This window comes from Ostrinia furnacalis, unplaced genomic scaffold, assembly GCF_004193835.3.
Source record: "Ostrinia furnacalis isolate ACB-3 unplaced genomic scaffold, ASM419383v2 OfSCF0963, whole genome shotgun sequence".
In the NCBI taxonomy this organism is placed as follows: Eukaryota; Metazoa; Arthropoda; class Insecta; order Lepidoptera; family Crambidae; genus Ostrinia; species Ostrinia furnacalis.
The window spans coordinates 338919-354840 of record NW_021131202.1 but is presented as its reverse complement, the minus strand read 5'-3'; the positions used below and the strand labels follow the sequence as shown (position 1 = coordinate 354840).

Genomic DNA, 15922 nt, shown 5'->3' with positions numbered 1-15922 from the left:
GTATTTTTAAAGGTTGGTGCAGAATCGAGAAAAAATATAATTTTTTAACTTTTACAAAATCACCAATCATAGAATCAACTTAAGGGTCAACTGTATTATTATTGATTATGTGTTAATCCAGGGTGTCAGCTAACTCCATATTAAATTATGCTCAGAACTTCCAAAGTTTAATAAACTGTGAGCACACTATTTATTAGTTACTTTAACCAAAATCGCAAAAGTGCCGAAGACGAAAAGAACTCCATAGTAAATTTTATTAAATTCACTCCAGCCGTTTAGACGTGAAAGCATTCACACTCACAAACTTGCGCCTTTATACCTAATGAGGGATATCGTTTTTATACTTAACAGTTGGCACCCCCGGCGATTGACAGGACCTTACTCTACAGTGGCGCCATCTTGATGAGTGCAAATGCGATAGTCCTCTTACCACTTTAGCGCTCACCAGTTGGTGCCACTGTCTTCGCTACTAGCAAGTGACAGGACCTTACTCTACAGTGGCGCTAACTGGTGAGCGCTAAAACGATAGCCCTCATTAGAGTGATTGCTCACCAATATCAGTCAGCAGCGTGCCTTGCTTCTCGTCTAACTTCGCCGCGACGGCCCCCCAGGGGTCCACAACAGTCGAGCGGGGCTCACTAGCGCCACCCACAGCTGGTGGTCGAGCGGACGCGCGCTCGACCACCAGCTGTGGCCCTCGAAGCTCCCATACTTACGGGTCAACTGTATTATTGACTGCTCACTGTTACTTCGATAGTGAGTGTAGTGGAAGTTAATAAATGAAAGGAGTGGACTGTATAAAATTAATTGTCTATTCGGTACAATAATATCGAGACCGTTTAGTGCAAAGTAGTTGAAGAGAGTGCGTCAGGATCGTCTTCTTAGATGTTCGCTCGCGAACCGAACATTGCTCGTTCGTTCGCTGAACGCTCGCCGCTCCCTTCGGTCACACCGCCCGCGGGCAATGTCCGTGAGTAGACACTCACCAATATCAGCCAGCAGCGTGCCTTGCTTCTCGTCCAACTTCGCCGCGACGGCCCCCCAGGGGTCCACAAGTGTGGAGTGTCCCCACGCGACGTAGCCGGCGCTGGTGTCTCGCGCGGGGCTCACTAGCGCCACCCACAGCTAGTGGTCCCATACTTAAGGGTCAACTGTATTATTGACTGCTCACCAATATCAGCCAGCAGCATGCCTTGCTTCTCGTCCAGTTTGGCCGCGACGGCCCCCCAGGGGTCCACAAGTGTCGAGTGGCCCCACGCGACGTAGCCGCCCACAGCTGGTGGTATGTTGGCACGCGCCCGCCCTACAGCTCCCATACAAGGGTCAACTGTATTATTGATCGCTCACCAATATCAGCCAGCAGCGTGCCTTGCTTCTCATCTAGCTTGGCAGCGACGGCCCCCCAGGGGTCCACAAGTGTGGAGTGGCCCCACGCGACGTAGCCGGCGCTGGTGTCGCGCGCGGGGCTCACTAGCGCCACCCACAGCTAGTGGTCCCATACTTAAGGGTCAACTGTATTATTGACTGCTCACCAATATCAGCCAGCAGCGTGCCTTGCTTCTCGTCCAGTTTCGCCGCGACGGCCCCCCAGGGGTCCACAAGTGTGGAGTGGCCCCACGCGACGTAGCCGCCCACAGCTGGTGGTATGTTGTCACGCGGCCGCCCTAGCAGCGCCCATACTTAATGGACTGTATTATTATTGATCACTCACCAATATCAGCCAGCAGCGTGCCTTGCTTCTCGTCTAACTTCGCCGCGACGGCCCCCCAGGGGTCCACAAGTGTGGAGTGTCCCCACGCGACGTAGCCGGCGCTGGTGTCGCGCGCGGGGCTCACTAGCGCCAGAGTAAATACAAATGAGTAGGTCATCTTATTGGCGCACATACGTATTGGCGCGCTCACATACAAACCGCGCTCGGGCGTTTCTATGAAGATGACCTACTCATTTGTATTTACTCTGCTAGCGCCACCCACAGATGGTGGTCGTTGGCGCGCGCCCGCCCTCGAAGCTCCCATACTTAAGGCAACTGTATCATTATTCATTGCTCACCAATATCAGCCAGCAGCGTGCCTTGCTTCTCATCTAGCTTGGCAGCGACGGCCCCCCAGGGGTCCACAAGTGTGGAGTGGCCCCACGCGACGTAGCCGGCGCTGGTGTCGCGCGCGGGGCTCACTAGCGCCACCCACAGCTGGTGGTCGTTGGCGCGCGCCCGCCCTAGAAGCTCCCAATGGCGGGGGCCGGTCGTCATGTTGAAGGCCCCCGGGTAGATTAGCAGGGAACAGCCTTCAAATAATAAAATAAGGTTTTATGCTTTTGCATTCTATTACATGGGTACAGTCTGCTTGTTGCATGCATGAAACGTCATGTACGTCTGGGGTTACCTACGCCATATCGAATGACAAATGATCGAAAATCAAAATATCGAACACGTTTCATCGAACGATCAGTACCTCTAGTACGAAAAACTTTCGAGTTCGTTTCGTTGCGTATTCAAAGTGTCATCGAAAAATGTATGAAAAATTAAACAGCGCCCCCTAGGGCGGCTATAATATAGGGGGCGCTGTTTAATTTTTCATACAAAATTTTTCGATGACACTTTGAATACGCAACGAAACGAACTCGAAAGTTTTTCCTACTAGAGGTACAGAATATCGAACGTTCAAAATATCGAATGATCAAAATATCGAATGATTAAAATATTGATATTATATAATACTAGCTGACCCGGCGAACTTCGTACCGCCTTAGCGTAGAGATTTTCTTAATATTTTTTTCCGTAAGAACCATCCTTGGACTTCCACAAACATTAAAAAAAAAGAATTATCGAAATCGGTTCAGCCGTTCACACGTGATGCCGTGACAACGCGAAACGGGTTTCATTTTTATATATATAGATAGATACATATTTTTTATTTTCCACTATAAGGTACCATAGTCAACAAGGAACCCTTACCTCCATCTTCCTTTTATACTATGCAGCCTAAGATCGACTTTCGATATTTTAATCATTCGATATTTTGATCGTTCGATATTTTGATCATTCGATATTCTGATCGTTCGATGAAACGTGTTCGATATTTTGATTTTCGATCATTTGTCATTCGATATGGCGTAGGTGGTAACCCGTACGTCTGTGATAACACAGTCGAAACATCAAGCTGTAAGTACCTACTCATAATAAAGTCAATAAAGCATTATAGAGGGAAATGCGTAAAACAGTGACATGACTACTATGAACCATAAAAAGCTTATTAAATTTGCTACAGGTGAGATAGTCAAGTTTTTCTATACATATCTCGTAGTTTTCGAGGCATCTTCTCTAGAAGGTCTGTAATATTGGAAATTTTAATTTTGTCTCACATTTTCCCATCCTGAGGAAATCGACTAAATCAACATTGAACAAACATTATAGTATAGACATGCGAGAGCATGTTAAGCCTAGTTTCAGCGAGGAGACTGCACCGGGCGTATATGTAGAAATAGGAAATTGATTGCGCTAACCTTCTTGTGCCATGATGTGCGACATCTCGCCGAAGCGCAGGTCGTAGCAGATGCCGAGCCCGATCTTGACGCCGTTGAATTCGAACGTGGTGATCTGGTCTCCAGCCGAAAGGACTTCGGACTCTTTGAACGTTATCTTGTTCGGAATATCTATGTCGAATAGGTGTACCTGCAAGTTATTTGTTTATTTCAAAAGTTAACACTTAAATTTGGGAATGGTAGGGTCTTAGTATTGGGAATAGGAGGAGAATATTAAATCACTTCGAGACTGATTGTTCTTTAGTCGACTAGTAAGTTTGGCATTTAGCTTAAGCGCAGACCACCAATTTTTTGTCAGCCGATAGTTGGGCCCGATTTTAGTTGGTGTGAGAATCAAATCGGTGTAGGTAATGTGCACACTTCCATACATGTCCATATTGATTAACTGCCCGACTAAATTATCGGCCGACGAAAAATCGGAGATCTGCGCCTAGGCTTACACAGCGCCCCTGGTGACGTCATCTACGATCTACGATATACGAGTGTAAAAAAGGAGTTAGAAATGGTTTCACCACAGCTATTGTCCAACTGTAGAAGGGGGGCGAACAACTAAGGCTAAGGCCCGGTTTCTTCCACCAAAGCGGAGCGGAGAAGAGCGTAGCGGTGTGGAGACGAGATGTGTAAGCTGTGCGCAGCTGTGAGCTGCTCACACATCTCCGCAACGCTCCGCTATGGTGTCAACCGGGCCTAACCCTGGGACTGCCCGACACTGCCACAGTTATGTTATTGTCGCCTTTATTTCTCCAGCATTACAATATACCTTCATATGCTGAGCCAGCAGCTTCCCGCTAGCGTCCCACACGGTGCAGGTGTTGTAGAGGTCACCGCCGACTCGCTTGGGCACGGTGCCGCCCACCAAGCACACGCCGTTCTCGGCCACCCGGGACAGAGCGGGCACGTATCCCGCAAGGAACCGCTCTATCTTCTTACGCTACCCACCACTATACAGTATACTCTTACCTTTCTGTGCTGAGCCAATAGCTTCCCGCTAGCGTCCCACACGGTGCAGGTGTTGTAAAGGTCACCGCCGACTCGCTTGGGCACGGTGCCGCCCACCACGCAAACACCGTTCACAGCCGCCGCCCGGGTCAGAGCGGGCACGTATCCCAGAAGGAACAGATCTTTTTTTTTTATCCACAACGAGGAAGCTCTTGGCCTGTATCTCACCTGATGGTAAGTGACGATCAGGCCGAAGGTGGAAGCGAGCTTCACCCGAAATCCTCAACTACGGAGGAATTGGCTTTCTTACCTGTAACTGCCAGAACACAATAATGCTGTTAACATTATTGTTATGGCGACAGACTTAGGTAAGATGGTGGTAGCTAGCCAGGCGGACTTAGAACAAACCCTACCACCAACCAAACCGAACAGAAAAATCAGCCCCCACTGGGAATCGAAGCCGGGACCTCTGCGTCTGAAGCAGGTGGTCCTACCACTAGACCACAGAGGCTGTTAAGATGATCTTCCTTCTTACTCTGCCCACGCACTATACCTACCTTCTTGTGCTGAGCTAGTAGTTTCCCGCTGGCGTCCCACACAGTACAGGTGTTGTAAAGGTCACCGCCGACTCGCTTGGGCACGGTGCCGCCCACCAAGCACACGCCGTTCTCGGCCTACCGGGACAGAGCGGGCACGTATCCCGCAAGGAACCGCTCTATCTTCTTACGCTACCCACCACTATACAGTATACTCTTACCTTCCTATGCTGAGCCAGTAGCTTCCCGGTGGCGTCCCACACAGTACAGGTGTTGTAAAGGTCGCCGCCCACTCGCTCGGGCACGGTGCCGCCCACCATGCAAACACCGTTCACAGCCGCCGCCCGGGTCAGAGCGGGCACGTATCCCAGAAGGAACCGATCTTTTTTTTTTATCCACAACGAGGAAGCTCTTGGCCTGTATCTCACCTGATGGTAAGTGACGATCAGGCCGAAGGTGGAAGCGAGCTTCACCCGAAATCCTCAACTACGGAGGAATTGGCTTTCTTACCTGTAACTGCCAGAACACAATAATGCTGTTAACATTATTGTTATGGTGACAGACTTAGGTAAGATGGTGGTAGCTAGCCAGGCGGACTTAGAACAAGCCCTACCACCAACCAAACCGAACAGAAAAATCTGCCTCCACTGGGAATCGAAGCCGGGACCTCTGCGTCTGAAGCAGGTGGTCTTACCACTAGACCACAGAGGCTGTTAAGATGATCGTCCTTCTTACGCTGCTCACGCACTATACCTACCTTCCTGTGCTGAGCTAGTAGTTTCCCGCTGGCGTCCCACACGGTGCAGGTGTTGTAAAGGTCACCGCCGACTCGCTCGGGCACGGTGCCGCCCACCACGCAAACACCGTTTTCGGCCGCCGCCCGGGATAGAGCGCGGCATGTTTCCCCAGAAGGCACTTCCTCTGCATACTCGTCGAAGAATTCTACAACATTTTACGATGTTTGGAACTGTGCACGCATTTTTTAACCCTTAGGAGCACCACACATCGAACGTTTCGCTACGTGTCAACGTATCGCCTGGCAATTTTACCACACTGCGTCGCTTGGTGTATGCTCAATTATTTCACTAGTTTTCATCTACATTTTAGAGCATGAAGTTGAAAATGACTGGTGTCTTAATTATGCTTATCAATATTTTATTTTGTATTGTCAATTAAGTGTGGTGTAAAATTTCAGAGAACCAATCTATCTATTATTACGACTTAGACGGGGTCTCTAAGCTTTGAGGCCTTGGGGCCTTAATATTTTTTCGGTATGTTGCAAGGGCCATAACAATTTTTCTGCCCACCTATACAAACATAGGCTTAGTCACGGCTTACGTCTTAAGCTATCACGGGCCAAATTGATGGCAGTGGCGGGTCGGATATGGCCCGCGGGCCGTAGTTTGGAGACCCCTGACTTAGACGATGCATCAGGGTTTAAAAAGTGTATTATTATAATATCGCAACACAATAAGTCAGGCAAAATAATTACTTACTGGTCCCATAAGGCGAGTTGAAACACTCCGGCAAGGCCACAAGTTGCGCGCCATCTTTCTTGGCCTTGTGGATCTCCTTGACGGCGGCCGCCACGTTCTTGGCTTTGTCCGGGCCCACCGCCATCTGCACCAGAGCTATCTTCAAGCCTAGAACCAGTTCAAAAGATTATGTTTATTATTACATCTACAAAAAGATACAAATTGCAAAATACAATGAGAATATTATGACAAGCTTTTGTTCCTTATAATGAAAGAGACAAAAAGATGTTTTATCACTTACAAGATTTCTTATTTTTTTTACCCATGGTTGCAAACTAATTAATTTATTAAAATTGAGAACTTCAGCAATATAACAATGTTTGATATTTAAAGCTTTAAATGTACCAGTCTGTCTGTATATTCACTAGTAAGTGTCTAATAATACAATAACCTTCTATTTATAAAACTCCTTATGTTTACAAGCCTATTGCTGATGATTACACTCATATCTACACAGAGTTAAGTTAAAGTAATTATGTAATGATTATTACTATTATGTAGTATTGTTACTTAATTAGATATTAACATTTCTTAGCTTTATTATAAAGAACTTAAGCATGAACAGTTTGATTTTTTTAAGTTATTTATAATTGTTAGTTGTAATTTTTAAACATTATACAAGAATTTGAATGAAGTAAAAACTGTCAAAACCTAGAATACTAGGCCAAGTAATAGTCCTCAATTTCATTGCTTATGTAACATACAGTGCTCAGCACATAAGTATGTTAAGTATATTTCTATGTTATTTTGATATAGGTAAGCCTGTCTGTCGACTTTGGCATTATTATTAGTGTTGGTAAAAAAAAAAATTTTTGAAAAAGTAATTTTGCTTAGTTAAGTAATTGCTAAGTAATAATAAGTAATGATTATAGATATGAGTGTAAGTGTAAACATTTGAATTGAGAATGAACTGGTCTGGTATCTTAGTTTACATTAAGATAAGTCTCCTCTTATCTTTAAATAACAAAACTAGGCTCAATTACTGAAACAATGAATAAGTTAATGAAAATACTTTATCTGACTCATAATGTATGATATTATCATTTATTAGGCTTCGCATAAAAATGATCTTAGATATCTAATTATTGCGCAATTAATATGTAATAAGATTTATAACTTTAAAAATGTTTTTCTAACCTCGAAGTTTTCAAGAACAGTAAACAAACATAAAGCAATGAGCTACAGATTTAAACGTAACAATATTATTAGGAAACATTCTTCACGTAAATAAATTAATAAATACCACCTCCAACGCTGCCTCCTCCACCAACGACGGGGGGATTCTTCCTAAACCGCCAGTGCACCGCGTCAGTAGAAGTAAGATCACACATATTGACAAACACGCAACTAAACGAGAGCTATTCTAATATATCTAGTATCAAATTTTACCTCTTTTGAGCATATTTCTGATTAGTTATACAGATAAAAGGATTTATTATCACAGTTTATCACAAAAACAAACTTTCTGAAACTGAAGAGGAAATAGAAAAACTTCGGCAAATGACAATGTCACAATGACAGTCAGCTGATGATAATATTAGTTATGAAATAAAAGCAAAGACGTAAAGGATTATACTCAATGATATTATAGAACTTTTGTTTTTATATAATATCATTGATTATACTATTTACTATTTTTGCGAAACATTTTAAAATAAAAAAATATTCTATAAATATATTATGCGTTTTTTATAAAAGGGTGAGCTTTTTTTTACTGACATGCTTGCAATTTATATTTGTTTCATTTTTTAGGGGTAGTAGGTTAGAGGCTGCCTCGCTGCCTCCCATAGCATAGCAGTCTGCTTGATTCACTTCACTCTGGGACATTCTGTATATTATTCCCGCGGTTCCGTTTAGTTTAAATTCAATAAAAGTAGATTGGTACCTTCTTAACTACAGGTGAAGCTTAATAAATAAAACTCGCGAATGTTATAAAATGAATTTATTATCTACTATACGTCATACTTATTTTAATGATATCCATTTAAAATAAAACATATTTAAATATAGGAAATCTCGTCACATAATCCTAATAGTAATAATAAAAAATGCGAAAAATATGTAAAGTAATATTTCTATGGAACATACGTGTTCAACAAAAGATAATAATACTATTTTAATTTACTCGTAGACAGTCGTTTAATATTTTACAGGTAGTGATGTTTCAAAGGCACAGTTGATCGTCACTATCCTCTTGACCCGAACGCAAGTTTCGACCTTATTGCACTTGATTAGCAAATTGATGAAATTGATATGAACTAACTATTGAGATCTTCGGGTTGCTGAGGACAACGCGTGCGGCCGCGCCTGAACCCGAGGGCGTGAGTTTACATCAAACGCGGTCACTAACGAGCGCGTTAACAAAATATATGAAGATTTTAGTTCTTGAAAGTTTCCGCTAGGGTAATGTCACTTTTTTACGCAGTCGATATCGAATGCTTTTGACGTAAACTCACACTACCCCCCGCCCGGCCAGTGTGTGCTAGAGGCGACTCACAGAACGTAAGCCTTGTTCACACTAGTCGGCTGACGTCATCTGCTGTTATCCGCTTTGCAATGGAGGGAAGTCGAACCTCAATTTCGAACTCCTCCAATGTTCTTCTGATTAATTTCGTTGCGGGTCCAATGACAGTTTAACTTTCCCTCGGGACAAACTTGACCTTCATTGGTTGGGTTTTTGTGGCGGTCAAGCTGTAGATCCTGGCTACACAGGAGTTGCAGTGGTGGGAATAGTCCCGTTAGTCGGCTGACGTAGGGCGCGGGCTGCTTGAGGTGCACGGTGAGCACGTGCAGCTGGCGGCTGTCGGCCTGGCCTCGCCTACAGTCGGCGCGAGTGCCGACAGCCGGCGCTAGTAGAGCGGCTTGTCGGCGGGCTTGCCCTTGCCGCGCGGCTGACGTAGGGCGCGGGCAGCTGGCGGCTGTCGGCCTGGCCTCGCCTACAGCCGGCACTAGTAGAGTGGCTTGTCGGCGGGCTTTCCCTTGCCGCGTTGCAGGCGCGCGCGGCTGACGTAGGGCGCGGGCTGCTTGAGGTGCACGGTGAGCACGTGAAGCTTGCGGCTGTTGGACTGGCCGAACCCTTTGCCGCAGACTTCGCACTCGTACGGCTTCTCGCCTGTGTGGATCTGAAACAGAGATATAACTTTTACGACATTGAAATTTGGCCCCCATTTCTCACTAGACATTCTGAGTAAGTGCCCAGGGCCCCGCAATCAACAGTAAATGAGCTGCTACACTGGCAGATTGACGTCTCCGCCGCGTCGCCGCTCCACTTTGAAACCCGTTTGTAATCCGCCAGTGTGGCAAGGCCCTAACTTTTGAATACATATTCATATTGACATTTTTATTTATTTTATTTTTTATTTTATTTATTAGGACAACCAACAAGACAAACACGCATACATGGAATTACTATAACCAAAAGTTTTTGAAACGTTTTTTCAATTTGCAAATTCCTTTTTCAGGGACTCCTTACTGCGTAAATCTTTGAAGATCTACAAAGTGCTGGCGTCGCGTCGTCCATTTTCACACTTTTCTCTATTTTTGAGGTTAAGCATACTGAGTTTCGTATGGGTCGCACGACTCGTGTCGCGAAGATTCGTAAGTAGCTGTCGACCTGCGACCGGTTGCCTGTCGCGGTCTCGAGTCGCGGTCTCGCGTCGCGGTCGTCTTGATCCGAATGCTACCTTTAGAAAAAAGTTCAATGAAGTCTAAAGGTAGCATTCGGATCAAGACGACCGCGACGCGAGACTGCGACTCGAGACCGCGACCGGCGACCGCGACCCACTGCTTTATATGAATTAATAGGAAGTGCTGACGGATGCAAGCAACCGAGTCGCGCGACGTGTGGGCGTGGCCTGCCGGCTACCTACTTGCGTCGCGCGACTCGGTCGCTCACAAGGCAGTGCCGTGACGCGACAGATGCAAAATGGCCGTGTTTTCTGCGCACGAAGTAAGTTTCGTATGGGTCGCACGACTCGTGTCACGAAGATTCGTAAGTAGCTGTCGCCCTGCGAGCTGCGACCGGTTGCCTGTCGCGGTCTCGGGTCGCGGTTTCTCGTCGCGGTGGTCTTGATCCGAATGCCATCTTAAGGATAACAGTGACGTCAACATAGCTGATGTAATTTTCGGCGCTACACTATTGTTCTATTTATACAAGACCCAGTGAAAAAAATGACTTTTATTCTTATTAAAGGGAGATGGCGTTGCTTGCCAATAGTTACCCTGAAATGCCGCACGAGAGCGCTGTTGTCCTTGAACGCCTTGGAGCAGACAGAGCAGGGGAAAGGCCGGGCATCGGCGAGTTTCCTCTCGTGCATCTGTAGGACGAGGACAATTACCCTGGCTGGCCCATCTAGGAGATTACCCTGGCTGTCCTTGGGAGTCTGACGTGGTATACTAACCAACTACACATCACTGGCTGTTGCAAGCTGGAATCTATTACAACTGCATAGATGCCAGCGTTTGATGTGCTGCTGTTTGAGAAACATGTGTACCGCTTTCATTTCCAATGTAACGGTGGTAAAAGAGAGGCAGTAGTCGGGCTAGCCTGACGTTTTTAGCCCCAGTTACTTGTTAGGCGGCAATCACAACACATAATTAGAAATAAACAATGTGCTTAATATATTCAGCACAATGAACCTATTTTTTTTTTAAATAAACAGCTTGAAAACCCACGCTTTCGCTTGCCGGGCGACTGCTCTCCCAACTGAGCTACTTAGACACTGGATGAACCAGTCGAAATTTTCAAGTGTAATACGCTGTTATGGCCGCGTTTTTTATTTCATCAATGTTGGGTAGTAACAACCCGATTACAATGAACCTAATGTAAATAAAATCCAGTCAAAATATACAGACAATATGCTTTTGTATGCGGATACAGTGCAGTTCCGTCTATTATGATAAAAATACTTCGTCTCGGTTGCAGTACAGCGTAGCGAAAGAATTTATTTGGAAACGACTGGCTGACCCGGTCCTGAATAAATTCATGCTACTAATTTACATATTTTAAATTAATATTGACAATGAAAGCGGTACTATGTTTATCAAACGGAGTTAAAATGAACCACGATAACCTCCGGTATGGGGCCAGGCCAAATACAAGTAGATGATATGGATAGTTACAATAGAAATTATGAATTAATTTGCGAAATAAATGATGCTCAATGAACGGTGAGACACATGTTTTTGAGTAGTGATCTAAAGCGGTAAATATACTAAACGTGTGTACATTTCAGTAATGTTATATTATTTTTCAAGTACGTGTTGTGATTGCCGCGTGGAAAACGTCAGTCTGGCTCGGGTTTAACCACCAGGCCCGGGCCGAAATGGGTGAGCGTTACATTCTTACCGTAGATGTCGTACAAGGCAACCAAGGAAACCTTAATCTTCTTCAATGGAGGGAAGTCGAACCTTAATTTCGAACTCCTCCTATGTTCTTTTGATTAATTTCGTTGCGGGTCCAATGACAGTTTAACTTTCCCCCGGGACAAACTTGATCTTCATTGGTTGGGTTTTTGTGGCGGTCAAGCTGTAGATCCTGGCTACACAGGAGTTGCAGTGGTGGGAACGAGAGGTGGGAATAGTCCCGTTTAATCTTCTTCAACCCTTCTGCCCAGCGGAGTGTGGGGAATGTAGGCTTAGTCTTCGATTTGTCTCTGGTAAATTCGATAGGACGACCTGCATTGGAGACTCATGACCTGGTGACCTTGAAGTGGCTGTCTAGGGCGTCCTTGGCCTTAGAGGTCTCGAAGCAGACGGAGCAACCGGTTGCTTATTGTACACTTGCAACGCGATTGTGAAAAATATTGGAGACTAGCGACACCTGTAATTTAACGCTGCGCTGTAATTGGTTGGCGTAGCAGTCGCGTTGCTATTGTACAACTAGCAACTGGTTGCTAATATTATAGATACGCATGCGAGTGCGTTTGGTTGCGACTCAGTGTCGTGTAGTTACCCTAAAGTGGCGGTCCAGGGCGCCCTTGGCCTTGAAGGCCTTGAAGCAAACGGAGCAAGGTAAGAGCGCAGCTTGGATGCGTAGTGCCTGCTCAGTGTCATGTCAGTATAGTTACCCTAAAGTGGCGGTCCAGGGCGCCCTTGGCCTTAAAGGCCTTGAAGCAGACGGAGCATGGATAGGGTCGCGTGTCGGAGTGCGTCTTCTCATGCAGCTGGAGGTTGGTGCGATTGTAGAAGGCCTTCGGGCACTGCGCACACTTGTACATGCGCTCTTCGGAGTGCGTCCGCTTGTGGTATGTTAGGAATGCGTTGCCCTGCGAAAGGGTTACGTGATAGTGAGAACAACAGTCGACAGCACATCAGAATATAGGTTTTTGCAGGACTACGGCCCGATTTTTTCGCCTGAATTAGTAGTGGTGTATGGTTTATAATGAAAGTGTGCACATGCATCGGACATAGGGATATCCGTTTTTTGACGGTCCGTTGTCCGGTGAAAAACGGATGTCTACGAACGGCCTTAAGTCACAAATATCCCATAACATGCAACGCCCACTACTCGTTTTGGGTGATTAACACCATTGAATACACAACTTCTCCAAAACTACCTACACAAAATTCTTGCCCTGAAAATGACTTAGATCGTCAATTCGCCCACAAGGTGGACCAACGACCTCATAAAGGTATCAGGAAGGCACTAAATGCAGGCCGCTACCAACCGAACGATGTGTAAATCATTGAAATGATTATGATGAGTCAATTCAGTTGGCGAAAAAAGTAATGACGTCACGTTACATCTTGTGTTTGCTATAAAAATACATATGAAATAATCGTGATTCTTTTTACAGCTTATAAAGACTGGCATTGGGTCACATACCCGGAAGCTCTTCCCGCAGATATCGCAGACGTAGTTCTTCTGGATGGGGTATGGTTGGTCGGGGTGCACGCGCCTGAAGTGCGACCAGTAGTCCCGCGCGTTCTCTATCGTCTCCGGGCACTGTTGGCAGAATGAGTTCAAATTCATTTATTTTGCAGGCTTATAAAGCTTTTTTTCCCCGTCCCAGTATTACTTAACCCTACTACTGCTTTGATTCGAGTGAATAACTAACCAATTTTCAACTCCAGCGCGTCTATAATAATTTTTTTCCCCGTCCCAGTATTACTTAACCCTACTACTGCTTTGATTCGAGTGAATAACTAACCAATTTTCAACTCCAGCGCGTCTATAATAATAATAATAATAATAATAATATGTCACCTGCCAATGTCATGTCTTGTTTGTAAATTTTCCTGAATAATTTTATGGAAATATGGAAATCTAATTGTTATAATCTTATCTAAATCGTATTATTTCTTAATTTATTTATGTTTGTGCAAAATAATAGTGTTATCAAACAGACTGAATCGTGTTTGTGTAATAGGCACGATGGATCAGAGAAATGTCATACCTCCGAATCGAGCTGCATAAATAGTGATAATATTATGTTAGCGACAGCTTTACTGCAAGAAAAGCTGGCGAGGAGAAATGAAAATATGAAGAATATAACTTTGGTTGAATACATGAATGTCGGAAAAATGTATTTCGTCAACTGCATCAACGACATGGACGTTGCCTTGGCAGGCAGCACATTATGATTCTACGCGCACGCCCACCACCCCCTCCGGTCCTATCCTCGTCATCGTCTCCGCGCTCCTCGTCGGGCGAAGAGTTTGTAACTCCTCCTAACACGAGCGCGTCGAGCGACGAGGGCGGGCCAACGACGCCGCCGCCGCCACCACGACCTGCGCGACGGGGACGTCCGCCGCTGCCGGCACGCTTGGGGTCAGCGAGGCAACCTGCCTCGCGCACGGCCCCCGCTACCGGTGGTGTAGTGCGCCGCATGCGATGGACTCAAACCATGAATGAGAACTGCATGCGCGCCTATTATGGGGCTACAGAAGGGGGAACCGTCCTGACTGCGTATCGTGATCGGATCCTGCCTTTGTTTCAGAACCTTGAGCCGACCATCACCGTTTCTGCACAACGACTGTCGGATCAAGTGCGGGCTATTCAACGGTGCAAGCTGTTGGACCAGTCTGTACTTGATCGACTCCGCCTGGAGGCGATGCCTGCTCGGACAACTCCCCTCTTGACGTCGGAGCCCCCTGCCTCGTCGTCGCCTACGGTGTCGTCATCGACACCACAAGCGGCGAGGGTAGACTCTGGTGGTGAAGAGGAGGGTTTGCCGAGTAGTGTAAGTAACCAGGTGAGTGAGCGATTGAGGAGGGCTTTGGAGGACACTATTGGTCAGTATCGGTTCACGTCAGATTCAAGGCCTCGACTACCGCGTTTGCCCACTCATAGACGTAATTTGGCGTTAATGGGAGCTCTGAATGCATTGCTAATTCCGTATATGCGGACTAGCACAAATTTATTTGATACCCACTCGATCCTGTATTGTGGTGCCATTGCGGTTTGTCGTGTTGCTGGTGTCCAGTTCCCAGACTCGGACAGAGCAACGCGTCCTGCCGGAATGGCACCCGCGTGGCAAATACGGATCGAGCGGCGTATTAATGCATTCAGAACTCTCATTGCAAAGCTAATTTGTTTTAGACGGGGAAATAATCGTCCCCGAGTCATGCGGTTTGTGGCGCAAGCCTTTGCTGGGACTGGCGTTCTACCTCAGGACTACATGACTTGTGTCACAGAACGCATTGACTACCTAAAGCAAAAAGTCTATGCATGGGCAAACCGTATTCGTCGCTATAAAGAACGCGTGAACAGATACTGGCAAAATCGCGTCTTCCAAAGTGACCAGAGGAGGGTGTACCGGGGATGGGAGGGATCTGATCAACGTGTGAGCAACGGGCAGCTGCCAGATGTCAATACCATGATTGATTTCTGGCGTGGCATTTGGTCGATGCCCGTTGAACATACGGAGGGTGATTGGATGCGTGTAATTGAGCGTGAATGTGAGTCCATCGAATCTATGGGGTCTATTGTTATAGACCCCGAAGACGTTAGTAGTGCAATCAGTACGGCCCAGAACTGGAAGAGCCCTGGACCGGACGGATTGCACAACTTTTGGATTAAATGGATTCGATGCTCACATGACCGCTTAGCAACACAATTTCAAGAAGCCCTCGAGCTCGGGTCCCTTCCAGCCTTCATGACTACCGGTGTCACCACCTTGCTCTACAAATCTGGTAGTACCATGGACCCAAAAAATTACAGACCAATCACATGCTTGCCTACCATCTACAAGCTCCTTACATCTATTCTGACCACAAAAATTAACACACATATTGTCGCGAACAATATTTTGGCCCCTGCTCAGAATGGATGTAAGGTTGGGTCTCGTGGTACTAAAGAGCTCCTCCTCATAGACATGACCATTAGCCAACAAGTTCGGCGGAGCAGGAAAGCTCTCTCTGCTGCCTGGA

The 15922-nt window shown here is 46.0% G+C and overlaps 2 protein-coding genes across 4 annotated transcripts; both read right to left on the bottom strand.

The window, feature by feature from the left end:
- Positions 1 to 1953: 1953 nt before the first annotated feature.
- On the bottom strand, positions 1954 to 8069 carry LOC114350749 (omega-amidase NIT2). Of its 3 annotated transcripts, none has more exons than XM_028301663.1 (5): positions 7797 to 8069; positions 6512 to 6658; positions 5773 to 5957; positions 3502 to 3670; positions 1954 to 2283 (listed from the first exon to the last, which is right to left on the bottom strand). In XM_028301663.1, the coding sequence occupies exons 1-5, from the start codon at positions 7879 to 7881 to the stop codon at positions 2039 to 2041; spliced, it is 831 nt and encodes a 276-aa protein (XP_028157464.1). In that variant the 5' UTR covers positions 7882 to 8069; the 3' UTR covers positions 1954 to 2038. The 3 variants fall into 3 exon arrangements, with proteins under 3 accessions (XP_028157464.1, XP_028157465.1, XP_028157466.1); XM_028301664.1 differs by lacking the exon at positions 7797 to 8069 and adding an exon at positions 6792 to 6925; XM_028301665.1 differs by having other exon boundaries at positions 1961 to 2283; positions 7940 to 8069.
- A 637-nt stretch (positions 8070 to 8706) lies between these two features.
- On the bottom strand, positions 8707 to 14381 carry LOC114350737 (zinc finger and SCAN domain-containing protein 21-like). The gene is made up of 6 exons (XM_028301647.1): positions 14145 to 14381; positions 13377 to 13496; positions 12619 to 12816; positions 10771 to 10866; positions 9539 to 9672; positions 8707 to 9439 (listed from the first exon to the last, which is right to left on the bottom strand). Exons 1-6 carry the CDS (start codon positions 14379 to 14381, stop codon positions 9400 to 9402), a joined length of 825 nt encoding a protein of 274 aa, XP_028157448.1. The 3' UTR covers positions 8707 to 9399.
- Positions 14382 to 15922: the final 1541 nt, after the last annotated feature.